General features: G+C 37.1%; 1 protein-coding gene across 3 annotated transcripts in view; it reads left to right on the plus strand.

Annotated features, from left to right (window-relative positions):
* Positions 1-14,410: 14,410 nt before the first annotated feature.
* The window catches only part of LOC149239028 (uncharacterized), a 50,975-nt gene continuing 37,482 nt past the window's right edge, over positions 14,411-27,903 (plus strand). Inside the window, exon 1 of one of the 3 annotated variants that reach the window (XM_089373295.1) lies at positions 14,411-15,637. In XM_089373295.1, coding sequence (XP_089229421.1) covers positions 14,786-15,637 — 852 coding nt within the window. In that variant the 5' untranslated portion in view covers positions 14,411-14,785. The remainder of the gene's footprint in view (positions 15,638-27,903) is intronic. The other 2 variants (XM_089373296.1, XM_089373294.1) reach the window with 2 other exon arrangements.

Raw genomic sequence — 27,903 nt, forward strand, 5'->3', positions numbered from 1 at the left:
TTATCAATTGCATGTAGATGGTTGTGCAGCAATGGCATGCAAGGTAGAAGGATTGGTGAGCCGAGTTGATGGCGAGCTGTGGCACAGGAGATTGGGCCACCTTCACCATGGAGCCTTGAAGATACTGCAGCAGATTTCTACTGGGCTTCCTAAAGGCACTCTTGCGCAGTCAGATCAGTGCAAGGGGTGTACTTTGGGAAAATTTGGGAAAGCCACCTTTCACGAGAAGGATAGTCGCACCACGACGATCCTTGAGAGAATTCACATAGACGTGTGTGGACCTTTCTCAGTAGCTTCGACAGCAAAGCACAGGTACTATGTGATCTTTGTTGATGATTTCTCTCAGAAGTGTTGGATCTTCTTCAATCAGAAGAAGAGCGAGACATACTCAAAGTTCTGTGAGTTCAAAGCACTGGTCTAGAAGGAATCAGGGAAGAAGGTGAAGGCTCTTAGGAGTGACAATGGTGGTGAATTCATCTATGGCGAGTTCAAGGACTTCTGCAGCGCAGAAGGGATTCGAAGAGAGCTCATAGCTCCCCATAACCCACAACAGAATGGGGTTGTTGAGCGGAAGAACAGAACGATCGTGGGTGCTGCACAGGCGATGTTGCATGATCAGGGCCTACCCCTTCACTTGTGGGCGGAGGCATGCAATATTGCAGTATATGTGTAGAACCGTTGTCCTCACAGGATACTTGGCATGTGTACACCCGAGGAGGTTTATTCTGGTAAGAGGCCTGATATTTCCCATTTGAGGATTTTTGGTTCTAACGTTTACATGCATGTGACGAAGGATGCCAGGAAGAAGCTGGAGCCGATCGCAGAGGTTGGGATATTTGTGGGGTACACTGATATGCCCCACAACTATTGTGTGTATTTTCCAGATAGTCGCAAGACTGTTGTGCGATGGGATATCAAATTTCAGGAGGAGAAAGCCATGAAGTGTTCGCTTGAGAGGGAGCCACACTTGCATGCAGATGAGGAGCTACTAGTTCCTAAGGATGAGCTTCAGGACGTGGATTAACCAAAAGATGAAGTTCATGGAGTGGAAGAGACCACTCATGCAGCACCAACCATCAGAGGGTGAAAGCGCACTACAAAAGCTGAGCGACTGACTCAAGATGCAGAGAAGGTTGTAGGACCACCTACAGGACAGCGCAGACAGAGACAGTCACCTGATCGGTACACTGGATACATGGCTCTTGTAAGAAAATGTGTCGTGACTGAGTCATCCTCTTTCGAGGAAGCTGTGGAGGATCCCACGTGGGTAGATGCCATGGTGGAAGAGTATGATTCGATTGTCAGAAACAGTACATGGGAGATTGTCCCAAGACCAGAAGGCAAATCAATGGTGAGTTCGAGATGGATCTCCAAAGTGAAGCAGGCAGCTGACGGGAGTGTGGAGAAGTACAAGGCAAGATTTGTTGCCCGAGGCTTCTCACAGATAGAGGGGATCGATTATGAGGAGACCTTTGCACCTATCGCAAGGTATTCTTCCATACAAACGATTCTTGCTCTCCCGGCGCAAATGGGGTGGCACATTCATCAGATGGATGTGAAGGCTATGTTCCTCAATGGAGTCATTGAGGAGGAGGTGTACATAGAGCAGCCCGAAGGTTTCGAGATCTTCAGCAGTGAGTCGCATGTGTGCAGGCTCAAGAGAGCGTTGTATGGGTTGAAACAAGCACCACGTGCTTGGTACACACGGATAGACAGTTATTTCATCGGACTTGGATTCTCCAAGAGTGAGGCGGATCCTAACCTATACCAGATTGTGGTGGAGGTTAAGTTGCTTATCATTGTACTTTATGTAGATGATTTGATTTTGACAGGAGATGAGTTGTTGATACTTTCATGCAAGGATGATCTTGCTAGAGAGTTTGAGATGAAGGACTTGGGCCTCCTTCATTATTTCCTGGGATTGGAAATTTGGCAACGTAGTGATGGACTATTTGTTTCTTAGGGTAAGTATGCTTGGGAGATACTGGAGAAGTTCAACATGCATGGCTGCAAGCCTGTTGATACTCCTCTTCCTGGAGGTTGGAGGAAGGAGGATGCTTCTTCAGCGGAGGTAGTGGATGCCACTGTTTATCGACAGTTGGTGGGGTCGCTTATGTATCTGGTCAATACACGACCTGATATATGCTATGCTGTTAACCAGATTTCACAAGCTATGGTTAAGCCAACCAAGCTCTTCTGGAAGGCATGCAAGCATGTATTGCGTTATCTTAGAGGCACATCGGGATATGGATTGTGGTACAGATAGGAGGATGAGGTGAAGCTATGTGGCTTCACGGATGCAAATTGGGCAGGGAGTCCAACGGACAGAAAAAGCACATCTGGAGGGATCTTCAGTATCGAGTCGACAACAATTTCTTGGTACATCAGGAAGTAGAGATCCGTGGCACTCAGTTCAGCAGAGGCCGAGTATATGGCAGCAAGTTTGGCTGCATGTGAGTCTATATGGATGAGGAAGATCCTGGTCGGGTTGTTCGGGTCACACTTGGAGCCTACTGTGATTTATTGTGATAACCAGAGTTGCATTAAACTCTCGGCTAATCAAGTATTTCATGACAGATCCAAGCACATTGACATCAGGTACCATCATATCAGAGATTGTGTGCAGCGAAGAATCATGTTACTTTCATACATTCCAACGGAGGATCAGGATGCTGATATCTTGACGAAGGCGCTCACCAGGAGCAAATTCGAATACCACCGAGGCAGGATAGGGTTGCAGATAATCCATATCTTGTTGAGAGGGAGTGTTGAAAATGCAACAAGATGGTGGAGCTTTGTGGAAAGAAGTCGCCTTCACTAAGTGGGCCCGCAGGCTATTTTTGGCGCAAAGTCTATTTTTATACATATGGATCATGGTCTATGAGTTGCAAGATGCTATTTGTGGACGATTGCTCATGTTGGTAAAAATAGATGGACTTCTATTTTTAGACATATGGGCGGAGTCTATTTTTAGACTGCCAGGCTAAAAATTGAACAATCGAATATTATTAGCTCTTAATAATATTTGGACTATAAACATTATCTTATCTTCTTGGAGCACTTCAGTTCGAGCTACGGATGTGGCACATGCAACTGCCAGAAGGAAATACGCTTCTCTTATGGGTTAGTTGAGCTATTGCATGATGGACTTAAGTTAGAACTCAAGTGATTGAGTTTGGTGGAGTTGATTGAGGAGTTGATGGAGTTGTGTTCAATTTGACTTGGTTGAACTAGTTGTATTTAGTCTAACTGCATAATACACTAGTGATGAGTGATGTGAATTAATTGTTAATTAATTCACTAATTATTAACTCATAAAGCAACTAAAGAATACATCAGTTAACTCACTGCATGGACAATTCAGTGGAGACAGGTGTTAGAGGCGGAGACTACTATCAATTGTGAATATAGCTGTGCATGAGATTTGCACAATCAATGATGGAGATTTCCAATGAGTATTGCACACTACAAGCCAAGGAAAACGAGCTTGGATCATTCCTATTCACTTTGGATTGTGCAGTGGAGGCAGGCAGACAGCATAGGAGATTTGAACCTGTGACTTGATTCAGATCTGAGCTAGTTTGTGTGTAGCAGGTGGAGATAGTACTGAGTACTTGTGAGGAGTATTGTACTATGTATTGTTACATGTTCTCTATCATTATAATATACAGATAGTGCGGGGTTTTTAGCTGTATGCTTTCCCCAAATTACATATTGTGTTAATGTGCGCATGCGATTGATGTTTCATTGTTTTTAATTCCGCAAAATTGATGATCAACGTATAGGAGGTTATGTATTATGCATGCATTCCGCAAATAGTGTATAATCGGGATAATCTCTGTGAATAAGTGTTATATTATTCAAAATTTCTACATCGACCACTGCCCAAAACATGCTGTAACTTCTGGAATCTATTAAACACATGATGGCAAGACTAATAAACAAAAACTACCTCTAGGACTAGGCCTGACCATTTCCATCCAAGGCTGTCATTCTATCAAACACTTGGCATCAATGCAATCTATAGGTCTATGATACAAGACATAGCATGAATGACTGAAAACTCTTATGGGACATGACAAGAAGGATCACCACCTTCTCCCTTGAACTGTTATGACATCAATTAGGTCTTGCATCCATTATCCTTTCAGTTACAAGCAAATACATGAAATAACCATGCCAATAACCAGTGATATAACCATACTTATAACCAACATTAAACCATGAAAATAATAGTGAGATATCAATCATTGAATCCACATAGTAATAAGTACAAAAGCAAGAGAACTTGACTTTTATTAAACATAGGCAAATCCGACAAAGTTCGGGACTTCCACTTACCACTCGACCGTAGACATGGTTGAACCAAATCATTCTTTCAACCAGTCACCCCCATGCCATATTCCAAGCATGAATGTGGGATCTCATGGAAAAATAAATCCAAAAACAACCAAGGGAATCCAGATGTTAAACCACCTCCACTCTCAGTAATCTGTGATCACACCAAAGTCAGTGCTCTGATCACAAAACTGAACCGAACTTGGAATGCCATCCGGAATCCATCATTATCCTTGAGGAATTTTTCGTCTTCTTGTCTCTCAAGCTTTACTGCAATCCACATCGGATCACTAGGCCCTAAACCGAGACACCAGTCTCTCAGGCTTTACCGCAATCCATACCGGATCACTAGGCCCTAAACCAAAACTTCTCCCTCAAGATTTAAATCCCACCAAAGTCGGTCAAGGGATTCCTAGGCCTATGGGAATGAACCTTGAGACCACCTCCGCGCCAAATTCCGAAATCCATCTAGAAATTCCAAAGCTCAAAACTGAGATCGACATCCCAACACACCATGGAATCTGGAAAAAAGCAAGGCTAGGCTGAAAACCACTGTCATAACCCGACAAGACCATGCCACCGATAACAAGAGAACCTACACCAACATGCAAAGCCATGCATGTCAAAACCAGCTAGGTAATCACACATGCAATATGTTACCTGCAAGTATTCCTGCTGAAGCTGCTTGATCCTTCTCTTCCTTGCTTGATCATTGTTTTCCTTCCTTTCCCTTTGCTTGATTTTCCTTCCTTGCTCCAAGGCTAGAGTGCTCCAAGAAAACTCTAAGTGTCCAACAGTGAGACAGAGAGAGAATAATGGGAGAGCTGCAAAACTAAGTTGACCAAGCTTACACTGACCAAATTTTCCAATTGATCCTCAAAAACCTTTTTATCAATGAGGCCTCTATTTTCTTCAAATTCCATTATTTTCCTTCATTTTCCTCCTCACATGAAACTTGTGACCTTTCACCTCCCTTTTCTCCTATTTTCCTTTATTTTCATAAATAAGTGTGCCAAAGATGCCTTTTTCCTTTGCCAATTTCCTTAGCCATAATAAATAGAAATGAACACCCGTACCAGGATGTTCTGCCCAACATTCAACTTGGAATACGTGTCCCTTACCCGTGGTCTTATTTTTGCCTTTATTAGCTTTTATTACATGGAACTTTCACAAGGGTTTTTACAAGCTTGCTTCAAAATTTCAAGGGAGTCTTTATTTCTTTTACTTTTGGTTGTGGATCTTGAAGAGCCAAACTCAAAGGCGATTTATAATTTCCTATTTCATTAGGCTCTTTCTCTCTAATGAAATACTTTGGAGAAACTGCCATTCCTCTATGAGGGAAAACACTTGTAAACTTTTCCCAAGGAGCAAAAAACTTCCTTTGCATCCCTCGTCATATAAGCGGATCCTTACTCTAATAAAAATAACAATTTTCTATTGGGACCTCGGGGACTTTTCCCCTTGGCATCCCACTCTTCCCCATTTGGGGAAGGTTTTCTTGTGATTGAATGAGTGGTTTGCTTTCGTCACTTAAAACTAAGTAGATTAGATCAACGCTAATTACATTAATTTTAATTCACTTTTAATTTTCATTTCATGCAATATAGTTCATATTCTCTAAACTTCACATGCAAAATATATGGATGAGTCTTGTGAACTAGTTTAATTTATTTTGAGCATTTCCTTTTCCTAGCATTTAACCATTGTTCATAACTTGCTCTATGCAATCTCATTTGCCTATTTGATTGAAGCTCCTCATAAGTTGGTTTTGTTTTTTTCTTTCAAAGAATCATCTTTCGATGCAAGGCATATTCATCACAAGTTTGGCGATTGCAATCCTTTCATTTCCTTTTATTCATGCAATCACAATCTAGCTTAGTCTTTTCACTTGCTTGATTTGAGTTCCTTTGCATTTAGAGAAATTAACCTCCCACTTAACTAGTTGTATAGTTTAATAGGGCCCCTTTTCACCCATTTCTTTTTCCAAGTTTGGAGACGGTAAACACTTGACTTGCTAAATTAGATTGGGGAAGCCTAATGCTAGATTTACTTGTGAGTGGGTTGACGTGAGAAATTAGGTGGATACTCATTAATGAAGCTAAGCTTCTCCACGTTGGATCTCCTTGCAACCATACTTATCTTTGCTAGGATAAAGTTTTGGGGGAAATTTCACATTTAGATTAGGTGAAATCTCTCTAATCTACAGTAACTCAAGAGACAACCTAATTAATTCTAAAATCAACCAAGAGACAATTCATCACACTTTACATTTCACATTGTGTACTTGATATCATTGCTTTTGATTTTACAAGTTGATTTACAAATTGGCAAGTACATTTATTTCAAAGCTATCATTTTCAAGTACTTTGCTTTCAAACCTTTCATTTCCAAGTACTTTACTTTTCCTTCAAGCAGCTATTTGGATTATTGGCACTTGCCTCTTTATTGATCATATTTTTACATTGCTTAAGTATTCCATTCATTGGTTTGGCACTCTTATTTCTTCATGAATGATATGTAATGCTTATGTACTTGTGAATGCATTTATTTTGAAGCACATGTTATGGTTTATCTTGTTAATAGTGAATTTTAAATTAGTCTAACTCATATTAACTCCTATAAATTTTTTAGTGTAACACTAATAAGGCCTTAGTTTTCTTCCTTAGGGACTACCCCCTTGGATTTGTTAGGAGTTAGCCTAGATGGAAGAGTTAGGAATTGGGTGACAACTCCAACTTGCAACTTGCCCCCAAGGCCACACCAAGTGGGGTTGAAGACTTTCTCCATGATAATATCAGGCGTGGATCTAGGTGGCAACAAGGTTGAACAAAGCATGGGAGAAGTTTGTGAGTAGAAATGGATTTGAAATTGAAGTGCCTACAATTGAAAACCCTAAAAATGAAGAAGGTTTTGACAATGAAAGAAACCTTGATAAAGAGCATACACTTGAAATGCAAGAAAACCCTAGGTATACTCCTGAATTGTAGGAAACCCTTGAGCCTAAACAAATTTCTCCAATTCATGAGCAATATGAACAGAGTGAGAAAGAAGTGCCAAAAAACAAGATTTGCCACAAAAGGCTGGGTTAGAGTCTTCTGTAGAAGTTATCGGTTCAAAAGCTGCAAGTAGAAAAGGAAAGTCAATTCCAAGGTTTTGTCAACAACCACTAGTAGGATGATTGCAAGAATGGTTAAAATACTAAAAGAAGTTATGGGGAATATTCCAAACCCGCATAATTAAGAGAGTTTCTTAAAAAAACCAGGACTCAAAGTTCAATAATACACCAGGAGACTGAGGAAGAGTTTAATTCTGAACAACATCAGCAATTTCTAGGAGAAGATGAAACATTAGAAAAACTATATGTACATGGAGAGAGACAATATGAAGAAACATAAGTAAAAACCTAAGAACCAAATGGTAGATACCCTAACTACACAATTGAAGAAGAATGAAAAGAAGATAAAGAAATTGAAGAAAATAGTAGATGAAACAAAAGTGTTAAATGATGCAATAAAGGAAGAAAATGAAAAATTGAAGGAGTGGAATGCCCAATTAAGAGAAAAACGTAAGACACTTCAACTCAAATACAATTCTTTTTGGAAATATGTTAACAAGTGGTATGTTGAGAACATCAATACCATTAAGTAGGACAAAAAGTTAATAATAAGATACAAGAAATTGAAGGCACGGATAAGGAACCAATCCCCATCAAACACAAATTTGAATCTTTTTATCCAAGTAGCACGAGTTGTGTGAGACAACAAATTCTATAATTTTGGACAAATTTTTGAGAGAAGAACCAACTCTAGTTTTGTTTGCATGGGGACATGCAAATACATTTGTCTAGGGGAGACGTTAGGTGCGAGTTTTGACATTTTATTCACCATCTTACTTAGCCTTCCATCTTCATTTTTGAACCAAAACCCCTTCTTTTTACCAAATTTTATAGGGAGAATGGCATAGAAGACATAATAAAGGTGATTGATCATTCTTAGATAATTTTCTTCTTTTTAATTCATAAATATCGATTAAAGGCATTTATTGAGTTACTAACTTTGAAACTTAGCAGAACTTGGAATAGAGGGAGTGCGGACGAAAAAAAACCCTAGCCTCACGGACTCTGCTAATGGTGATGAATACGGTGAAGGTCGTGAATGTTTCTCTTAGGACAAACCAGAGTGATATTCAGGGATCCTTCTCCTTCCCAGGAGGAATCGAACACATTGAGTTGCAGAGGGATACCGAGCATTCTCAGGTGGCTCACGTTACCTTTAAGGACCCTTAGGCACTAGAAACAGCTTTGCTTCTTTCGAAAAAGAAGGAACTGGCGGAGCGCGGAACAGAGGGGCATGGCGGGTTTAGAGATCGCGACCTGCGGCAATGGAATGGTGAGACTTGGCAGGCTGAGGGGGGAAAAGACATCAAGGTCGAAGGCGGGATCCTCATCGTATCTCGGATCCCATGCAACGTCAGCCCAGGAGAGGGAGATCTGAAGGAAGGGGTGGCCTCACATGCTGACATAACTACGACTCTTGGAAGTCGGGGAAGCTTTGGCAGCCCTGGACAAGGAATACGCCCTACTATTAATAGAAGAAAAGGCGGCTACGCAAAGGAGGTCAGACAGACGCTGATGCGTAATAGCCATCACTCAGAGGTTAGCAGCTCTATTCATTAGCAAGGATCGATTGTACTTGATCCAGAATGGAAGTTCAGTCACGGATTGAGACACATCCTATCAAATCTCATGAGCCAGAAGACAAACCTGCCCTCGATATGGCGAGATCTAGAAGTATCTACTAGATCCAGCAATCCCCAATATCTTTCCATTGATATTAAGCCGTTTATGAGGACAGATCTGGATTTTTTCTAGGGTTTACTAGACCCTACGGAGTTGGATCAACATATTATCATGACAATACCAGAATATGCCCCAGAATCGGCAAACATTGAACTCAGATACCAAAAGGGCTTCAAGGCAAGCAAACCAGTGGTGATATTGCCGACTGGAACATGATGGATCCCTGCGTGAAGGCATTGAGATGCTTAGATCTGACATATCCGGGCACAGGGACAACAGATACAGCAACACCTCAGACAGACACACACTCTAAAGAGGAGGATCTGATACAAATTTTCATTAAACCATTGGATGGCAAGACTATTTGTTGGAGGATCTGGAAAGGGAGAAAGATATTGGAGCTAAAAAACAAAATCTAGAACCACATGGGTATACCAGCATACTGGCAAAATCTGATCTGCTCAGGCTACATTTTACAGGACAATCTCACACTCTAGGATTATGGCATCACCATAGACTCGACCATCATAATAAACCTGCGTCTAAGGGGTGGAAGTGCCGGAACCAGCTCAAAAAGGACAGGATCCTTCAAGGAAGTAGTCAAAGGCAAGGAAAAAGCACAAGCCAAAACCACAACAATGCTCGAGCTACCAGAACCCTACATTGTAGAACAAAAATCTGAGAATCCCGCACTTACCATAGCAATGCCTGAGGTAAAATAACTGTATACAGATCTCTATTCCACATCAGTTATATGCAGATTTAATGGGTTTTGGCCTAAATATGATGTTTTGCACCAATGGATTTATGAGGCCTAGTCTCCAGACTGCGAGATATACTTATGTCCCAAAGGTTTTTTTATAGTCAGATTCAGAACAACACAAGAAAGGGAATATATCCTCAACAAGGGGCCATGGTTCTGGGGCAATGCAGGACTATTTATGATCCCTTGGTCTCCGAAATTCGATGCCAACACAATGGTGGTATCAAAGATGCTAATATGGGTCAGGTTGCACAACCTCTAATTACATTTTTAGCATCAAAATATATTAATCGCCATAGGGAATGTATTAGGGAAATTCCTAAAGACGGATGAGGACAGAATCACAAGGGGGATATTCACATTTGCCAGGATATGCGTTGAGGTGGACCTCAGTGAGGGACTACTAGAAAGCATAAACTTGAACTTCAATAATACACAGTGGACACAACCACTAGACTATGAAAACATAGCCTTCCGATGCTGTGGATGTCTACAAACAGGACACCTCCATAGTGCTTGCCCTAAAGTAAAACAAACTCCCAAATGGAACAAGAAGCAACAGAAACAGCCAAAAGGATGGCAATACACAACCCCCTTGGAGGAAGAAGTAGAAAGAACAAAAACAACAACATACAAAGCAGAAACTGAGGATCAAAAGGACCAGAACAACACGCTAAAGGAGAAGGAAGACCCCAGCAACCCAATGCAGCACCAAGCATCTCAACAAATAGAAATGGAAATATTTGGCATCAAGCGAACTCATGGATCAGAAGATCTGATTCGGACAAAGACACCCCCACTGAAAATCAACTTTCCATTGTATCGGCCACTCCCAACAAGGGAGGTTGGCGAAAGGTGGAAAAAAAGAAAGGGAGAAAAGAACAATAGTTAATTTTTATTTTTATTATTTTTTTGTCTGTCCTGCATCCTGTAAAAACAGGTACAGGCCATATGCATATGCTTCTCAGCCTCTACAAAATGTAATTTTTTCATATGAATAAAATTACGATTTTTCCAAGGGGAAAAAAACTTTGAAACTTAGCAGTTACATGAATTTCCTACATTCACAGGACATCGACCATAAGTGAATTCTTGCAATTCCTTCAAGGTTCATATGGTTCCATGTCAGCAAATTCAAATCTGACACTTGGGGGATGTTTAGAATGTTCATGAGATGGGTAAATATCTATTCAACCTTTTTGTAGTTAGTCGCAACCCTGAAGTCAACGTTGAGTCAACACATGGTGTCAGTTAAGTAATTCCCGCAACAAGTTAAAAATATAAGCAAAATTGTCTACAACAACTGGAATTCAAATATCAAGACTTAAGGATTAGGATTTGACATTAGAGAGGATCAAGGAAGACTATCCAACAACATATGTTGAACTAAGCCCCATTTTTGGCAAATTCAGTTCTAGCTTCATAGCTTTTGTAAAAAAATAATGAATTAGGAAGAAAAAAAGTTACTCAGTCATTTTACTTGTTATTTTGAACAAACACTATTATTTTGTACTAAGCTTTGAAGCTGTGTGAATATCAAAAGACCTCTTTTGTGACAATGGAATATCTTTTTCCAACTTTTGAGTATCTTTTATTGTAGCATGGTGCATGAGGGTCACCTGGTATGCATTGTTTATTCATTTTCAATTGTTTTAACAAGGTTACCCGTGCTTAAACTTATTTTGTTAATCATTCTTGTCAATTAATATGCATACTATGAATACTCTATTTTTCCTATAATTTCTTGTACATGATTGTTTAGCGACATAGTGTTGTTTAATGAGCGAGATCAAGTTAGAATTGTTCTCTATAATTGTTATTATGTTTTAGAAATTACCTTTAGTCATTAAATTAACTAGAATTATCATACTTTGAGTGATAATTAGAATATTAGATTGAAAAGAATTTGAATGTCAATTTAAACATTTGCAATTGTTTGGAGTGCATTTTCTTTTTACCCTTAGAACATTGGTTTTCATTTTAAGATATTTCATGCCTTTATAAACCACTTTGATTGAATGAAGTATGTTTCTAGAAAAACATCTACTCTAATTGTATGGTGTATTTATTTGGATCTGCAATTTTACCATAGTAAGGTTGTTATCACCAAAAAATTGATCATCTAGCCTAATTTACTAGATGGACGGAAGTACACCATGTAAAACCAATTTTACCATAGTAAAATTGCTTTCACTGTGAGAAATTACCTAATAAACCACATTTATTAAGTAATTTATAGTTAAACCCATGAAGAATAATTAAATAAATCACTATTTATTTGATTTTCTTATAGGAATAATTAATTAAACCATTGTTTTATTATTATTCCTTGTCAAATTTGACCCAATCATGAAAAATAAACAGATAAATCATTATTTATCTTATTTTCTCTAAGAATAATTAATTAATTATTATTCTTTGTTAAATTTGACTAAATCCCTTAGGAATAATTAAATAAATCCTTATTTGTTTATTATTCCTTAACTAATTCCTTGAGATGATAAATAAATCATTTATTTATTTATTATTTTTAAATAAAAGTTTAAATACTTTTTTCCTCCTAACCAAATATAATATTCCACGTGGTTATTCCAAGAATGGGATCAATAATATTTTATTATTGCTCATTATTCGAGGATAACTCAATATTTTGTTATAAATAGAAGAGTTTTCCTTTCATTATTTACTTTTGCTTATTTTCATTGTTGTACTCACTGTTGTAACTCTGATTATTTTCATTGTTGCACACCATATTTTCGCTGGGTTTATGAATTATAGAGGAGAGACTCTACACAAGCTGAAGACGTTTGATGATAGCCAAGAACCCATCCCATAGAGGGGGACTGGTAACATTTATCTGTTCTCTTCACGTGTTATAATAAAATTATTCTTTACATATCTGGTTTCCATTGGATGATTGAAGTTATTACTCTTTCTTTTTGCTGTCTAACTATGATTATGGCATAGATCCAGACTTTGACAAATTTTGTTTCTATTAGTTATTGTAGATCTACAATGTTTAGCAGCCATTTATATTGTTGAGATTAATTGTCATCCACAATCTTAAGTGAATTCTTTTTGTGCATCTTTGAGAAGAAAACACTACAACAAAGGTCAATAGTTAAATTCAAAACTATTAAAAACAATCTTAAGTGCAAATCAATTTTAGGAGCCACCTATCTTGAATTGCATTTTACTTTGCATAAAAACTTGCAAGTAACTAGTTTGCACACAAAATGTGTTCACTCACAGATTATTTACCGTGGATTAACAAATAAGTGTTAAGGCATTTGTTCCACTTTAACAAAAATCACTCAAAACTTGTACCTAACCCCAATATCCAAAAACATAAATATACAATAAACTAATCTTTGAAAATACCTTATTTCCAACCACAAATTTAATAAAATAACATAGAAACACGATGAAATGCCTCCAACCACAAACTCTTTCCAACCATAAATTTAATAAAATAACATAGAAACATGATGAAATACCTCCATCCACATATTATTTTTCAGCACGAAAAAAAAGCTATATATTTGTATTATATTCATCAAAATAGTAAATACATCCATATGCTTATATATGAGATGAGAGGAAAACAAAACCAACAACTATGTCAAGGGTGTGGTATAATGCCACAACATAGTGGAAAGGACATACATAGATAACCTGATCAACCTAATATGAACATGTTGAGGAAAGAGAATATATAAGAACGAAGAAAGATATCAAACTGTCCCTGTGACAAATATATGAGAATAAAAGAGGGAGAAAAAAAGTACATATAAGATATTCTTCATAAGAAAGACATTATGTACTCGGTAAGCAAAAATCTTGAATCTGGTAGGAGATATTGTCCACTGTGATTTACATTCTCCAAAAACCCTGGGGAGAAGATAGGCCGATTTTGGATAAAGTAGTTGCCTTTTTGTTTTTTTCCCTGTCAATATGTGTAATTGTGTAGTCCCTCCTGGTAAGTCATAAAGCCTCCATCCACATATTATGTATAATGAAATGATCCTTATGCGAATGATTCTTTTAAAGGTTTTATGCACATTAAAATGAGTAAAAGACTCAAATGGAACAATTTAATTAGAATTTTGAATCTCGATAAAAGGTTTGACTCCATATCCTATATTAGCATAATGTTTCATCAATTAGAAAGTAATTTATTACACAATTAAATAACTCTTACTTAATAAAGGTTAAACCTTAACTACTCCACTTTCATCATTTAGAAATTTTGTACATGTGCTACCTAGTACAAGCTTTCACGAGGCTGATCCCGAAGGACCACTCGCCAGGTAACCATTAACAATTTTTTAACAACACAAGGAAAGTTTTGCCCCCTCGATCATAAATGTGTAATTGAAATTTGAATAAATAAAACGTTGAAACGAATTAAAAAGCCTTTTTATTCCAATGGAATTTGTGTTCATGGTTGAAGCTACGGTGTCAATCGTCGGGTAATGGCCCGGGAGTGGAGTATTTGTTGGTTCGCTGCATTTTACAACATGTTGCGCTTTCAGTTTGGTGAACACGTGACTGAATGAAGGGGAGAAAGAGCTGGACGGAACGGGCTTCGATGATTTTATCATCCTTAGTAATGGGAAATAGTAATGGAATCGAGGTAGCCCGGACGATCGAAGATGGGCGCCTCTCAAAGGAAATGTGTGGTAATATATTTTCCAGACTCTTCTCATTAACAGAACCATCTAGAAAAACCTTGAAAGCACCTGACCCCATCGAGATATATATATATGGATATCTTGTAAGCCTTCGGCCATTTCATTTCTCCTCTTCTATTGCGTTTTGACCGACGGGTTGCTGTGGAGGCTATTGGCCATTGTGGTGAGCTAAGCAGAATAGGATTGGATTTGATGGCCAAATTTGGGCAAGGTGACAAGAGATGGATCGTGGAGGAGAGGCCGGATGGAACCAATGTCCATAACTGGCATTGGGTGGAGAAAGATTGCATGGAGTGGTCGAAGAAGACGCTGTCCCACCTCCTGGAGGGCATTGCCATCATGAGCGGAGAGGGGAATCTGTGGATCAAGACGACCAAGGTGGAGAAGGTGGACGGAGAGGCATATGTTAATATCCGGAAAGGGAAAATCATTCCGGGCTACGAGATTAGTGTTAGGGTCCTCTGGGAGGGCGAGGCCAAGGATGCCCAGGGGGGTACCCTTGCCAAGGTAAGTGGCCGAGTGGAATTGCCTTACATTGCCGACGAGAATGCCGGGGCGGGTGAAGATCCCGACATCAACATCACCGTGACAGACAACGGTCCCGTCGGTGTGCGACTCCGAGAAGCCTTTCTGTCCAAAGGGAAACCTTTCATATTGAAAAAGGTCAGGCAGTATGTCGATCTCATGGCTTCCGGTGGACCCGCTAAAGAGGAGCTCCAGAACAAGACGCCGCCCAAATCAACCAAAGCTGCTCAGACAGTCGATAAGAATTCCTCATTAAAGCCTGCTGTTAGAGAGGGATTTAAAACGATTATGTTAACAGAGAGATTCAATTGCAGGGCCAGTGATATTTATGATATTCTCATGGATGACAACCGGTGGAAAGGATTCTCGCAGAGCAATGCCAAGATAAGCAGGGAGGTGGGCGGATCATTCTCGCTCTTCGACGGGGCCATCACTGGCGTTAATCAGGAGCTTCAGCAAGGGAAGCTCATTGTTCAAAAATGGAGATTCAGCAATTGGATAGATGGGCACTATTCTACGGTATGCTCACTCACACTCTCTTTCTCCGTCTGCCCCTTTACATTGCCTGATGTTTTGGAGAACAATTTTAAATTTCGAATTTAAGCTCTACGCTTGCTTCCGGTCTGAAAGTCTAAATGGCATGGAAAAATATATGGGTATTCCGGAAACAACACATTACAGAAAATATAAAAAATATCATCAAGCTTCAGGAATTAGGTCTTTTATCTATATAGCATACATATACTGAATCCATATGTAGTCCGGATACAACACATTACAGAAGATATAAAATATTACAAATATCATCGAGCTTCAGGTATTGGCTCATATATATATACTTTGACATGTAATAGTTTGTGATCGAATATCTAGGCCGCACGATTTACTAAAAATTAAAATGCAGTCTTTTAGCTAGCTACCATCTACAGAATGGGTGCTGCAGTAAATCGTGTTGCCTAGATAGCCTACCCGAGATAAGATGCGATCGCAAACTATTACATGTCAAAGTAGGTGAATGAGACTGAAATAGAACATCCAGTGTAAAAAGTAAGTCAATGATACTTAAAGAAGTACGTCAGTGTAAAAAGTAGTGGTAGGTCAATGCCACCAATAGGAGTTATCCACCATGTAAATACAATGTGGGAGTGACAAAGCAACCCCTACATTCATTTCAGTATAAATACAATGTGGGTGTGCTTTTATCCTATGTAAATAAAGCCAGAGTCTAACTGTTAGATGTTTTTAACCTTTTCCTGCCGTTTTTTCCTGTCAATGCTAAAGTGTCCTCAAAATTTTGGAGAGACTTTTTGGAATTTTTAGTTTTGTAGTTTATAGCAAACTGGCACGGAATTCATTTATACATTCAAAAATTCATTTTAAACAACTAAAATTCATAAAATTCATATTCTGAACCTGGTGCCAAATTCTCTTTTAAAGTAGAAAAACTGTCTGAACTGTCTGATAGGTAGACTGCTCTGTAAATAAAATGTGGGAGTGTGAAAACAACTCCTGAGAGCAGAACTAGCTTTCTAGGCAAGAGAAGATTAAAGAAAGTGCATTCATTCCCCATTGCCAAACAACTAAAATTCATAAAATTTCTGAACCTGGCGCCAAATTCTCTTTTAAAGTAGAAAAACTGTCTGAACTGTCTGATAGGTAGACTGCTCTGTAAATAAAATGTGGGAGTGTGAAAACAACTCCTGAGAGCAGAAATAGCTTTCTAGGCAAGAGAAGATTAAAGAAAGTGCATTCATGCCCCATTGCCAAACAGAGGAGAGGATTTCTAGTAGCCACTGGAATTGGAGCGGGATTTGGAGCTTGCTGCTGAAGATGAGTAAGTGGGCAGTGATATAGGCTTGCCAGAGTCATCGATAACTGAAGGTATCAATACCCTGATGAATGATATCCTCGAGGGAGTGGCTGGAGCTAAGCTGGCCTCGTTCTATGAGCGCTGGGGAGCATTAGAGTGAAGAACGTGTATATTGGATAGAGTCACAGTAGTAATATTCAGGCATATTGGCCACTAAAGTCCAATACTTATAAGGTATGGCCAACTTACTATTCCATACCCATGGACCTATAAACCCCCAAAAGTCCAAAAGTCTCAAAATTATAAAAACACACTTAAAAAAGCAATAAAAATTTAAATATAAACTACATTGCAAAATTTTCAAGAAATGAATTCTCTTCTGGTTTACTGAGCTTTTGTGCCGCTGAAATTCTCCTAAAATATGGAACAAAATGTATATTTCAGTGTGACTATGGGTGGAAAACAGCCTCTTTATGTGGCCCTGTATGTGTTTTGAAGGAAAATCACAATCATGGCTGCAATTAGAAAATGAAACTCAGAGTACATAGCCACAATGAAAAATTATTATGCACTCAAAATTCTCACTAAAACGGGCACCATGCACACACGCAGTCATGAAAATTTCATCAGCAGATTTATAATAGTTTCTGAAGATGGAGATTTATAGTCTTCAGCCTCGAGGGATTCTACAATTCTTAAATAAAGGTATGCAGCATGCCCTCTCTAAGTCTCTAAGTCTCATAAAGAAAAACATCTAAGAGAATATTCACTAGTCTCTAATTTTTTGCAGCTGGACTCTTCAATATTCTACTGCAAATTTTTCCCTTCTCCTTCGTTTCCTTATTCATTCTTTCTCTCCATTTTTTTTTTAATGTTCCTCTCTTCATATGTGCTCCCTCACCCCTGTAATAATAGCCCCTTCCTCGTACATTTATGTTTCATAATGAATTAGGGTGGGATTCCATCAAATGATTCCACACACCCACACTCCACCGACCTAAGTACTTCCCCGCTTAATTTTGTTATTTGATGATACTGGGTCATTTAAATTTGGGCATTGGAGAAAGGGTGGATGACATTGGATGGTCATATATACACATCACTGAGAAACAGCGTTAGGTTGATGAGGGCTAAAATAATCCTACGTGGGGAGGAATTGTGGGCCAAATGAGCTGATGTCAACATGGGGCTGGCCTCATTCTGTAATTCACGTGGGCCACTTATCACGGGACTCAATCCAGTGGTGAGGAGGGATTGCAGAGATCCAAAAGCAGTTCCCTCTATGTATGCCCAACCATCTGCAATGCACAAGCTCCATTGGATTGATAGGCCATATCCAATGCTGGAGAAAAATTGTAGAGCACGTGCATAAAGTCTCATAGGTAAGAAAGAAGTGAGTTCTTGGTCACAAGATTGGTAGGAAAATCAACAGAGAACGGTTATATTGTTCCAACTCCCTTTCTGGAATCCGTGTGGCTTCATCTAGGCCTTTATTCTTCCAATGAATTACATATTCCTTGGCCTTTTGGCTTCATGTTCTTTTTGCAATCCGTTTTATCTAGAATTTTTGTGATTTTCTCTTTCTCACGTTTAGGAATCTGCCCCTTTCAATTAGTTATATGATCATCACATTCTTCAGTTATCCCTTCATGATATTCATATAAATCAACAACATTAACTTTGGGTGAGATGCCCGACTCTGCGAGCAGCTCCAAAACATAAGTTTATTTACGAGGACCAATCTTCTTCATCTTCAATGTTTCATAAGAGCCTTTAAGAAATTTTTCTTTTTTCAAATGTGCTAAAGCTAGATCTCCTTCTTGGCAACTTTTGATTCTTCCTGTTGTATCAGCACTCTGCTTGTATTGTTGGCTGCTATTTTATAACTATTCCTACACTTGTTCATGAAATGCTTTCATGTGATTTTGAAAGACTCGGTATATGCACTCTTTTGGTTTCCTTTTGATAATGGTACCAAGTCAACCACTTGTTTTGGGGATCTTATAGCAACAATTTTGGACTGGACTTCTACATGTAGATTTATTTAGTAAATTACTATATGCAAATTCAGTTTGTGCCAACAGTTGATCCCATTGTCCCGGTCCTTCAACAACCAAGAATTTAATAAGTTTCCAAGACTTTGGTTAACAACCTCAGTTTGTCCATCAATTTCTGGATGATGGGCATAGCTCAATTATAATCTGGTATTTAATTTCTTCCATAGTGTTCTCTAGAAATGTCTGACAAACCGATGTTGTGCTTCTAAGCAATCTGTGCAATCTTACAGTTTCTTTGAAAATACAAGACAACTGTGCATCATTAATCTTGTTGCAATGGTATGCCATTTTAGCAAATATGTCAACGATAACAAATATTGAATCATTACCTCATTGAGTTCTTGACAAGCCCAACAAAAAATCTATGCCAATGTTCTCCCATGGTGCTTTTGGTAGTTGGAATGGCATGTATAGCCACGTATTTTGATAGCTATCTTTTGCATATTAACAAATTGACTTAGTTAGCCATTCTCAACTAGTAGTACTGCTCCTCAACTAAAGCCTGAGTCTCATCAATCACCAAAATGTCCAGACTCCTCTTAAACTAACATTAGGCAACTCTTTAATCAGATTTCCCTTGTAATCCTCTTGGAATATACAGTTGATGATTTTTAGTAAAAGCCTTTATTGATTGAAAAAGTCTAAGTAGGGAGTTATATCAATGCTCCATGACTCTTTACTTGCCTTCCATGCTTAAGTAAAATCTGGATCTTCTTCATACATTGTTTTTTAATCTCTGCCAATCCTATTACCAGGATGATTTCCTACTCAAGGCATCTGCAACTCTATTTGATTTACCTGATCCGTGCTTCAACAAAAATGTATAATTATGCATAAATTCAACCCACTTCATATGCCCTTGATTCAACTTACACTGATTGTTTAAATACCTTAATGCTATATGTCAAAATTGGAAGTTTCAATTTTGGCAAAATTGAATCAAAATTGGAAGTTTCAATTTTGTTGATGGTTTTGAAAATTGACTTCCTTTGGTCTAGCTGCTTCTTTTCCACCTAGCTTTCTAGCTTCAATAATGTTCTTCTAAACATCAAGTTTAGGTGTGCCCTTAGCTCCTTGAGCCACTTGAGTCTTAGTCACTTGTCTTCCATTAGTATGTAAATCTTTTAGACATTCAGAAGAAGTGTCTTCTACATTCAAAGGTTCCTCTACCTTTGAAAGCTTGCTTCTTCCAAATCTTTGTTACACAACCTTTTCATTACTGCCTTTCTCACTCTTAATCCCACTACTTTGTCCTCTTCCAATTGTACCTCTACCCTTACCTCTTATGGTTTTCCCTTACAGCACTTTGTTACCTTCTTAACAATTCCTCCTTAGACTTCAGGGCAAGCTGATAGGTTTCTCCCATTATCCTAATTCTCATTATGCTTAGGTCATCTTGAATGACATACCGTAAGCCATTGATATACCTAATTACAACTCTCTCCATCATCACTATTCCATAAGGATGCATGTCCTTTCAACATCATCCAAGCCATCTTCGCTATCTTAGGGTCTTCAATTTGCTCTATAGCAAAGAAAATGTCCCTTATTCAGTCAATTAACTCCTATGGGTTTAGGCTTTCTGGATAGGTAGGGGTTTCCATGTTTTGTGTTCCCTTCAAATCTGATAAGGCTTTGACGATTCTCTGTTTTGGGGCTTCAACTGTCTTAGCTTCTTCTTATGGAACTAAGAGTTCATTATCACTCACATAATGAGCTTCTACTGTTGCTCATTTTCTCTAGACTATGTATATGGTTCTCAAGTTTCAGCCTATCTTGGATAGCTCTCAATTCCCAGTTCCTGGGTTACCTCATCTGTAGCATCTACATTTGCTTTCTACCTCTCCATTGCTTGCTTGTTCCTCTTCTATTAACCATACTGCTACTCTTACATAAATTCCCTGTTTTTACAATTTTATCCAGCAAAACTACCTTGTTGGAGTTGCAAATTCCTCCAAGAACAAGCACTTTTCAAGCTGGATTTGTTCTCTACAGTAGGTCACTCTAATACCAAATTTGATGTAGCCTTGTATATTTGAAAAGAAACACACAAGCAAGGTTGTAATTGGAAAATGAACCTTAGAGTACGTAGCCACAATGAAAAATCATGCACCCAAAATTCCTACTAACAGGCAACATGCAGACAGCTAGTCATAAAAATTTCATTAGAGATTTATGTTCGTTTTTGGAAAATGGAATTTTATAGTGTTCAGGTCTCAAGGGATTATGCAATTTTTAAATGAAGTTATGCTCCCTGATCTCTTAAAGAGTCCAGATGGGCTCTTTTAAACTCAAAAAATTTACATAAAGAAATTTATGTTAATTTTACTCAACCCCAGCAACTGGCATTTTCTAGTAAATTTCCTTCCTCTAAATTAATAAAAATTTAAACTTACTAAATAAACAACACTGTTGGAATTTTAGCAGTAAATTAAAAATAAATCAGTCGAAGCAAAAATTAGTCAATCTCACACATGCACGCAGAAATTTCTGCCCTTTAAATCTGTTGTTCAGTAATAACTTTAAATCCTGTCGTGCATTAATCTGGGAAATGATCTGCTCACCGAGAAAATCACAAGCTACAGGAAAATTGAGCCAACTCCCCCTAGAGAATTACCTGTTTTCTGCCTGTCGAACCTGCTACCCGTGGCTTGTTCTGGTTTGGCCGCGGGGCCGTACATTTACATGTGGTATTGTACGCCTGCCTGTGTGGCTGTATTTCTATCTGCGGCTTGTTTCTGGGTTACTCACAGCCTGCTGTGGCTGTATACTGCTGCTTGTGCCATGCTGTGTCTACGCTGTTGTGGCTGTACCAATGTCGCACGAAGCGGGGCCGAAGCTGATCTGTGGATGCATCATTTTCCAAAAATCTGGGAAGCTGAAGGTTCTCTTATATATATATTTTATATTTTTTTTGTATTTATATTTAAAAAATATCCAAAATACCAAATTAGTGGGAGATGATATGGAAACATGTGTATTTGTACATGAATCAAGATAGATATGACCTCCATTATAAATTAATGATTAATTATTAGAGCATTTAGATCCATCAACCTTCTAGAATCTTGATTCTTGTTCTCTTGTCTAGCCTTTGTTCATTAATTATTCCAGCGTAGAATCTTGATTCTTCTTCTCTTGTCTAGCCTTTGTTCATTAATTATTCCAGCATCAACCATCTAGATGCATTAATCATTTAGAATCTAGATTCTTCTCCTCATGTCTAGCCTTTGCTTCTACCTTGATGGACTAGGGATATTAGTCAACATTGCTCAAGTTTGATCAAACTATCTAATCCAAGCCTTAAAATATGGTAGAAAAAGCTTAACATGCTTGATTGATGATTTTGACTTGATTGAAAGGTAATTTTTTGCTAAGGGCATGACAAAGGAGTTCAACAATTAATGCCACCAACACTAGGGTACATATAGGGCTTGGTGCTCTTGATTAAATGTCAATCACATACCCTCATACATGATATAATCTAATGAAATGCCCAATCCCATTGATCCTGAATTTTGAATAGGATGTGAAACTATATTTTCTCCATATGAAGTCCGATGAGGCTGGAACCACTTTCAAACACCATGAGTCATTTCATGGTGATGTTAAAAATTTAAGTAAAAAGATGAAAATGAAAGATAAAGAAAAATGTTTCTTTTATTTTAAGAATTTAATATTACTACAAGGGAGCATCTAGGAAGCATCTAAGGAGCACCTTGGAAGTGTTTGAGAAGCCCCAACCCAACTTAAGTCGAAGAAAAAATTAGGAAAATTTAGAACTATGTGGAACCACTTTTCTCCCTTTGGATCCGCTTAGGATCCATGCTGATCTGCCGCAGATCCAGGATAGATCCACCGTCAGATCGGGCCGACCCAGTTCTGAATTTCCAGGAACCATCTTTGCTGGCCTGATCTGTGGTGTTGGATTTCTGAACCGCGGATCTGACGGTGGATCCCCCACTGATCTGTACGGGATGCAGTTCCCAGTTTGGATCCTTTTTGTGCAACATTGGGCTGTACACTGCTGGCTGATGTTGAAAATTGTAGCTCAGGAGGTACTTAGGAACTTAGCTGTGTATTTATTCAGTAAATCAGTTTTTAGCTAGGAACTAAATACCAGTTGCTAGGTTTGCAGGACTTTAACACCCAACTGCTGTGCACAGCTGTTTAATCCTCTGCATTGCTGCTGTATGGGCCCCTCTTGCGGCTCATGGTTGTTGGGTTATCTTCCTCTTGCTGCAATTTGCTTGCATTCTCCTCCATTGAGTTGATCTCTAAATCAAAGTCATTCATTTTTGCTGAGATCTCCTTGAGTCACAATATTGTGTCTCAAACTCTCCAAGTCATTCATTTTTGCTGAGATCTCCTTGAGTCACAATATTGTGTCTCAAACTCTTTCTTTTTTAGCCTTGCTTTTCTAAGCTTGAGTCTTGTGTCTTTCTCTTTTAACTTTGCTTCTATAAGCTTGAGCTTTTGATTGAGTCCACAATTCTAATCTCCAAAATGGTTGATGGTTGAAATTAAAATTAGTGGTTAAAATTCATTTAATTCACTAATGCAACTAATGCAAATAATTTTTATATGTTATTAGGTTAAACTCACTTTATTTTAATTATTCTTTTGTTTGAAATAATTTTGTTATGATTAAATCACTTTGAGAACTTCCAAATGTATGTTTAAACACCTTGACCTGTGTAAAAGTAATTGTCTAATGCTACTATTATCAACAATTCCACAAATGAAATTTTCACTAGCCTTTATTCTTCTTTTTCAAGTTTTCTTTTTACTGTTTGTCGCCTTTTTCAGCTTTTCTTTTCTTTTTTCCTCCTCTCTTCATATGCACTCCTTAAGTAAAATCATGCAACCTCCTACCAATACCCTCTTCTTCAGACATGTATGGCTAATAAATAAAATTACTGTAGGCTTCCACCAAATGATGCATTTCACCTACACTTTACCTTCCTAGTACTTCCTCGTTTAATTTTGTCCTTTAATTGGCACTTGGGTCGTTTAATTTTGGGCATTGGAGCAAGGGTGGATGACCTTGGATGGTCAAATGCACAATCACCATGAAATAGCTTTTGAGAAATAATAGTACACGAGGAGGAATTGCAGGCCAAAATGAGGTGACGTCAACGTGGGTTTGGCCTCCGTTCGTTCGCAATTCATGTGGATCACTCGATTGTAAGACTTATTCCAAGAACAAAGAGGGAATGTGGCGGTCCAAAAGTAGGGCCCATAACATAAAAAAGACAAAAAAAAAATTGTAAATAGTAATTCATAATTGAAAAGTATATATAAAATAATGAATATTTCAAAAAATCATAAAATAATAAATAATACGAATTATATATATATATATATATTTTTAATAATATGAATTATATGATTACAAAGCCATCATGGTGCATTGATTTGTCATCATGGTGGATAGATCATGTGTTACAATGACATTATCCCAAGGCAGTCTATAAGGCAGTCTATATGTTTTGTTGTGGGAGTATATGTCTGGTGAATTATTGGTTGAGAAGTTTATCTATATATATATTATAGTTTTTTAAAATTTTTGATTTCGTTTCGAAATTTTTTGATGTCAATTGGATTGGTATGGTCTCCTCTACTGGGGTTTGGATTTCTATACTTGATTTCTATATTTCAATATGGATAGTCGTTGTCCTCATTAATCATTAATTTTTTTCATGGTAAGTTTCTTAATGTTTGTTGTTGTGATTTTTTTTTTTTGAATTTATATGTTAATTTTTCACAAAAATTCGTAAGTTTAGAAATTTATGTTTGGATTTCTATACTTGATTTCTATATTTCAATATGGATAGTCATTGTTTCCTTATTAATCATTTTTTTACTTTCCCACTAAGTTTTTTTAGTGTTTGTTGTGTTTTTTTATTTTTATTTTTTAATTTTTCAATTTATATGCTAAATTTTCACAAAAATTCATAAATTTATTTGTTTTTTTTTATCAAAACAACTTTGTTTTTTTTCTTATTAGCTTCTGATTATTGTGCAAAATCACTATTGAAATGTTGTTAAAGTCTTCTAGTGTTATAATGTTACTATAACTGTCGTAATTTTAACTTCCTACAGTGCTATGTTTTTTTGTAAGAGAATGTCAAATTGCTACTTTAGGTTTAATATATAAGTCTTAGTGGTATTAGATCGGTGTTAATTGTAACTTCTTACTATGTTTTTTTTTCTTACAAGAAAATGTTAAATTACTACTTTATGTTTAATATGAAAGTCTCTGCTACTTTAGGTTTAATATGGAAGTTTTAGTGGTATTAGATTGGTGTTAATTGTAATTTCCTACTATGCTGTTTTTTTTTTCTTATAAGAAAATGGCAAATTACTACTTTATGTTTAATATGAAAGTCTCAGTATTATTAGATTGATTTTATTGGTAACTTTTGACAATGTTATTTTTTTCCCTTATAAGAGAAATTCTCTAATATTTCTACTATGTTATTTTTTTTATAAGAAAAGGTCTCTAATATTTCCACAAAGGTGAACTTTGATATATGCCACTATCATCATTAAATAAAGATTTAATTGTGAAATACATATAGAAATAAGAGTTCCAATATTAAACTATAAACTTTAAACTTTGATATATATCATTGTCATCATTAAATAAAGATTTAATTGTAAAATACACAGAAAGACTTCAAATATTAAATTATATGTTGTTTATATCATATGTATAATTTTTATTATTAAATTGTAAATAATATAATAATTGATAAATTTGGTACTAATCATATGTATAATTTCTATTATTAAATTGTAAATAACCTAATAATTGATAAATTTGGTACTAATAGAAAAATATATTTGAGAGCAATATAAATAATAATATCTTTTCTATGAGCACACCTTTTTATTTAAAGCAGCATTGATCTTCTGTAAAACCTTTTTATTTTGATTAGCAATTCGGTTAAAGGACACAGATACTTTGATCAAATGTATATCCTTTGATATTGAAATTTTAATCTTTTCTTTAATAATTGTTTTTAATAATATTTTATTTAGACCCTTGGTAATCTTCTTTCGCAATGGACTTAACAGAATATCTTAAATAAACTTTTAAAAATCCCTATATAAAAATTGGAACTCATAAGTTATAACCCTTTATGGCCCAATGGACTTGACAAAAGATATTAAATAAACTTTTAAAAATCGCTCCATAACAATTGTAACTCATAACCCTTTTATAACCCTGTATGACCGAATATTGACTAGATTTATAACCCTTTTTATGATATTAACCACTGGACTATGGTAATGGCCATTGTTGAAACTTGTTAATATTTGAAATGTTTGATATTTCGTTGGGATGCCTATGATACCTCCTTGACTTTTTGTTTATAACTTTTTGTAACTTTCTTTGTTTTAAAGAAACTTTGAATACCCTGAATACCCTTCTCACTTCATAAATGACATCCTCAATAGTTTTAGATATACCTTGATAATTGCACAAATCTCATAGATATACCTTGATAATTGCACAAATCTCATATATCTTCTGTATTTGTTTTGGTCTCCCTCCACTTAGAAATAGGGGTTTTTTGGTCTCCCTCCACTTAGAAATAGGGGTTTTTTGGTCTCCCTCCACTTAGAAATAGGGGTTTAATAACGATATTTATTGTATTAGAACCTTAACAGATGTTAATAATCTTGGAATATAAAAACTGATTTTGAGAAAATTTGGCATAAATTTTTGAAAATCTGGGTTATATCTGTCAAGCTTCATGATCTCATATATCTTCTGTATTTGTTTTGGTCTCCCTCCACTTAGAAATAGGGGTTTAATAACGATATTTATTGTATTGGAACCTTAACAGATGTTAATAATCTTGGAATATAAAAACTGATTTTGAGAGAATTTGGCATAAATTTTTGAAAATCTGAGATATACCTGTCAAGCTTCATGATTTTGAGTGTCCTAGGGCTTCCTGATTTTGAGAAAATTTGACATAAATTTTTGAAAATTTGGGTGATACCTGTCAAGCTTCAGGATTTTGAGAGCCTCAAGAGTTCTTGATAGTGCTGAATCTATTTTTGCCAAACGATTTATTATTTAACACTGCAACAGTCGGATTTTGAGTGCTGCTTGAGTTCTTGATAGTGCTGAATCTATTTCTGCCAAACGATTTAAACACTGCAACAGTTGCATTTTGAGTGCCCAGGGTTCTTGATGGTGCTGAATCCATTTATGCCATAGAAAAATGATGTAAACACTGCAATAGTGAGATTTCTCGAATTTTGTTTTGATTAGATTCCGATGAAAAATTCACAATCTGGGCGAAGTGAAATCATGGACTCGGTAAGCAATGCTATTAAGTGATCTCACTACCAAGGCTACATTTCCCAGTTTGGTGGTGAAGATTTTAACTTCTCGATTAATATCCTTGATCCCTTCGCCTTATGCATCGACAATTCTGGATGTGTGCCCCTGACGATGACATGGATATGTTTTATTTAGGTGGATTCTTCTCGGGTTCCACAACAATGTTATCAAAACCGGACCCGAACCAGCTGGTTTGGCCGTTTTTGGCCCAATACTGGTCTGAACTGGACTAGGCCGGTTCGGTACCAAAACGGCCGGTTCAGAACCGGTTTTGTGCAAAAAAAAAAAAATTGTTTTTTTTTTAAATTTTCAGTTGTTTGCATACTTCTTACTCTCCCCTAGGCTAGCCTAATAATCAAGCCTGAGATCAAATTGGCTCCGATTCAAAAGATAGGTGAAACAAAGTTTAAATGCAGTGTGGCCAAATGCTGAGATCAAATTGGCTCCGATTCTAATGAATTGAATAGTTTATTTAGTGTAAAAATATTCAATATAGAAAGGGACAATAAACTGAAATCAATAAAGGACAAATATATTTAGAATAATGAAATAA

This window comes from Pinus tabuliformis, chromosome 8 (assembly GCF_031772625.1).
Source record: "Pinus tabuliformis cultivar Carrire ecotype Pingquan chromosome 8, CPIR1, whole genome shotgun sequence".
NCBI classification, from domain to species: Eukaryota; Viridiplantae; Streptophyta; class Pinopsida; order Pinales; family Pinaceae; genus Pinus; species Pinus tabuliformis.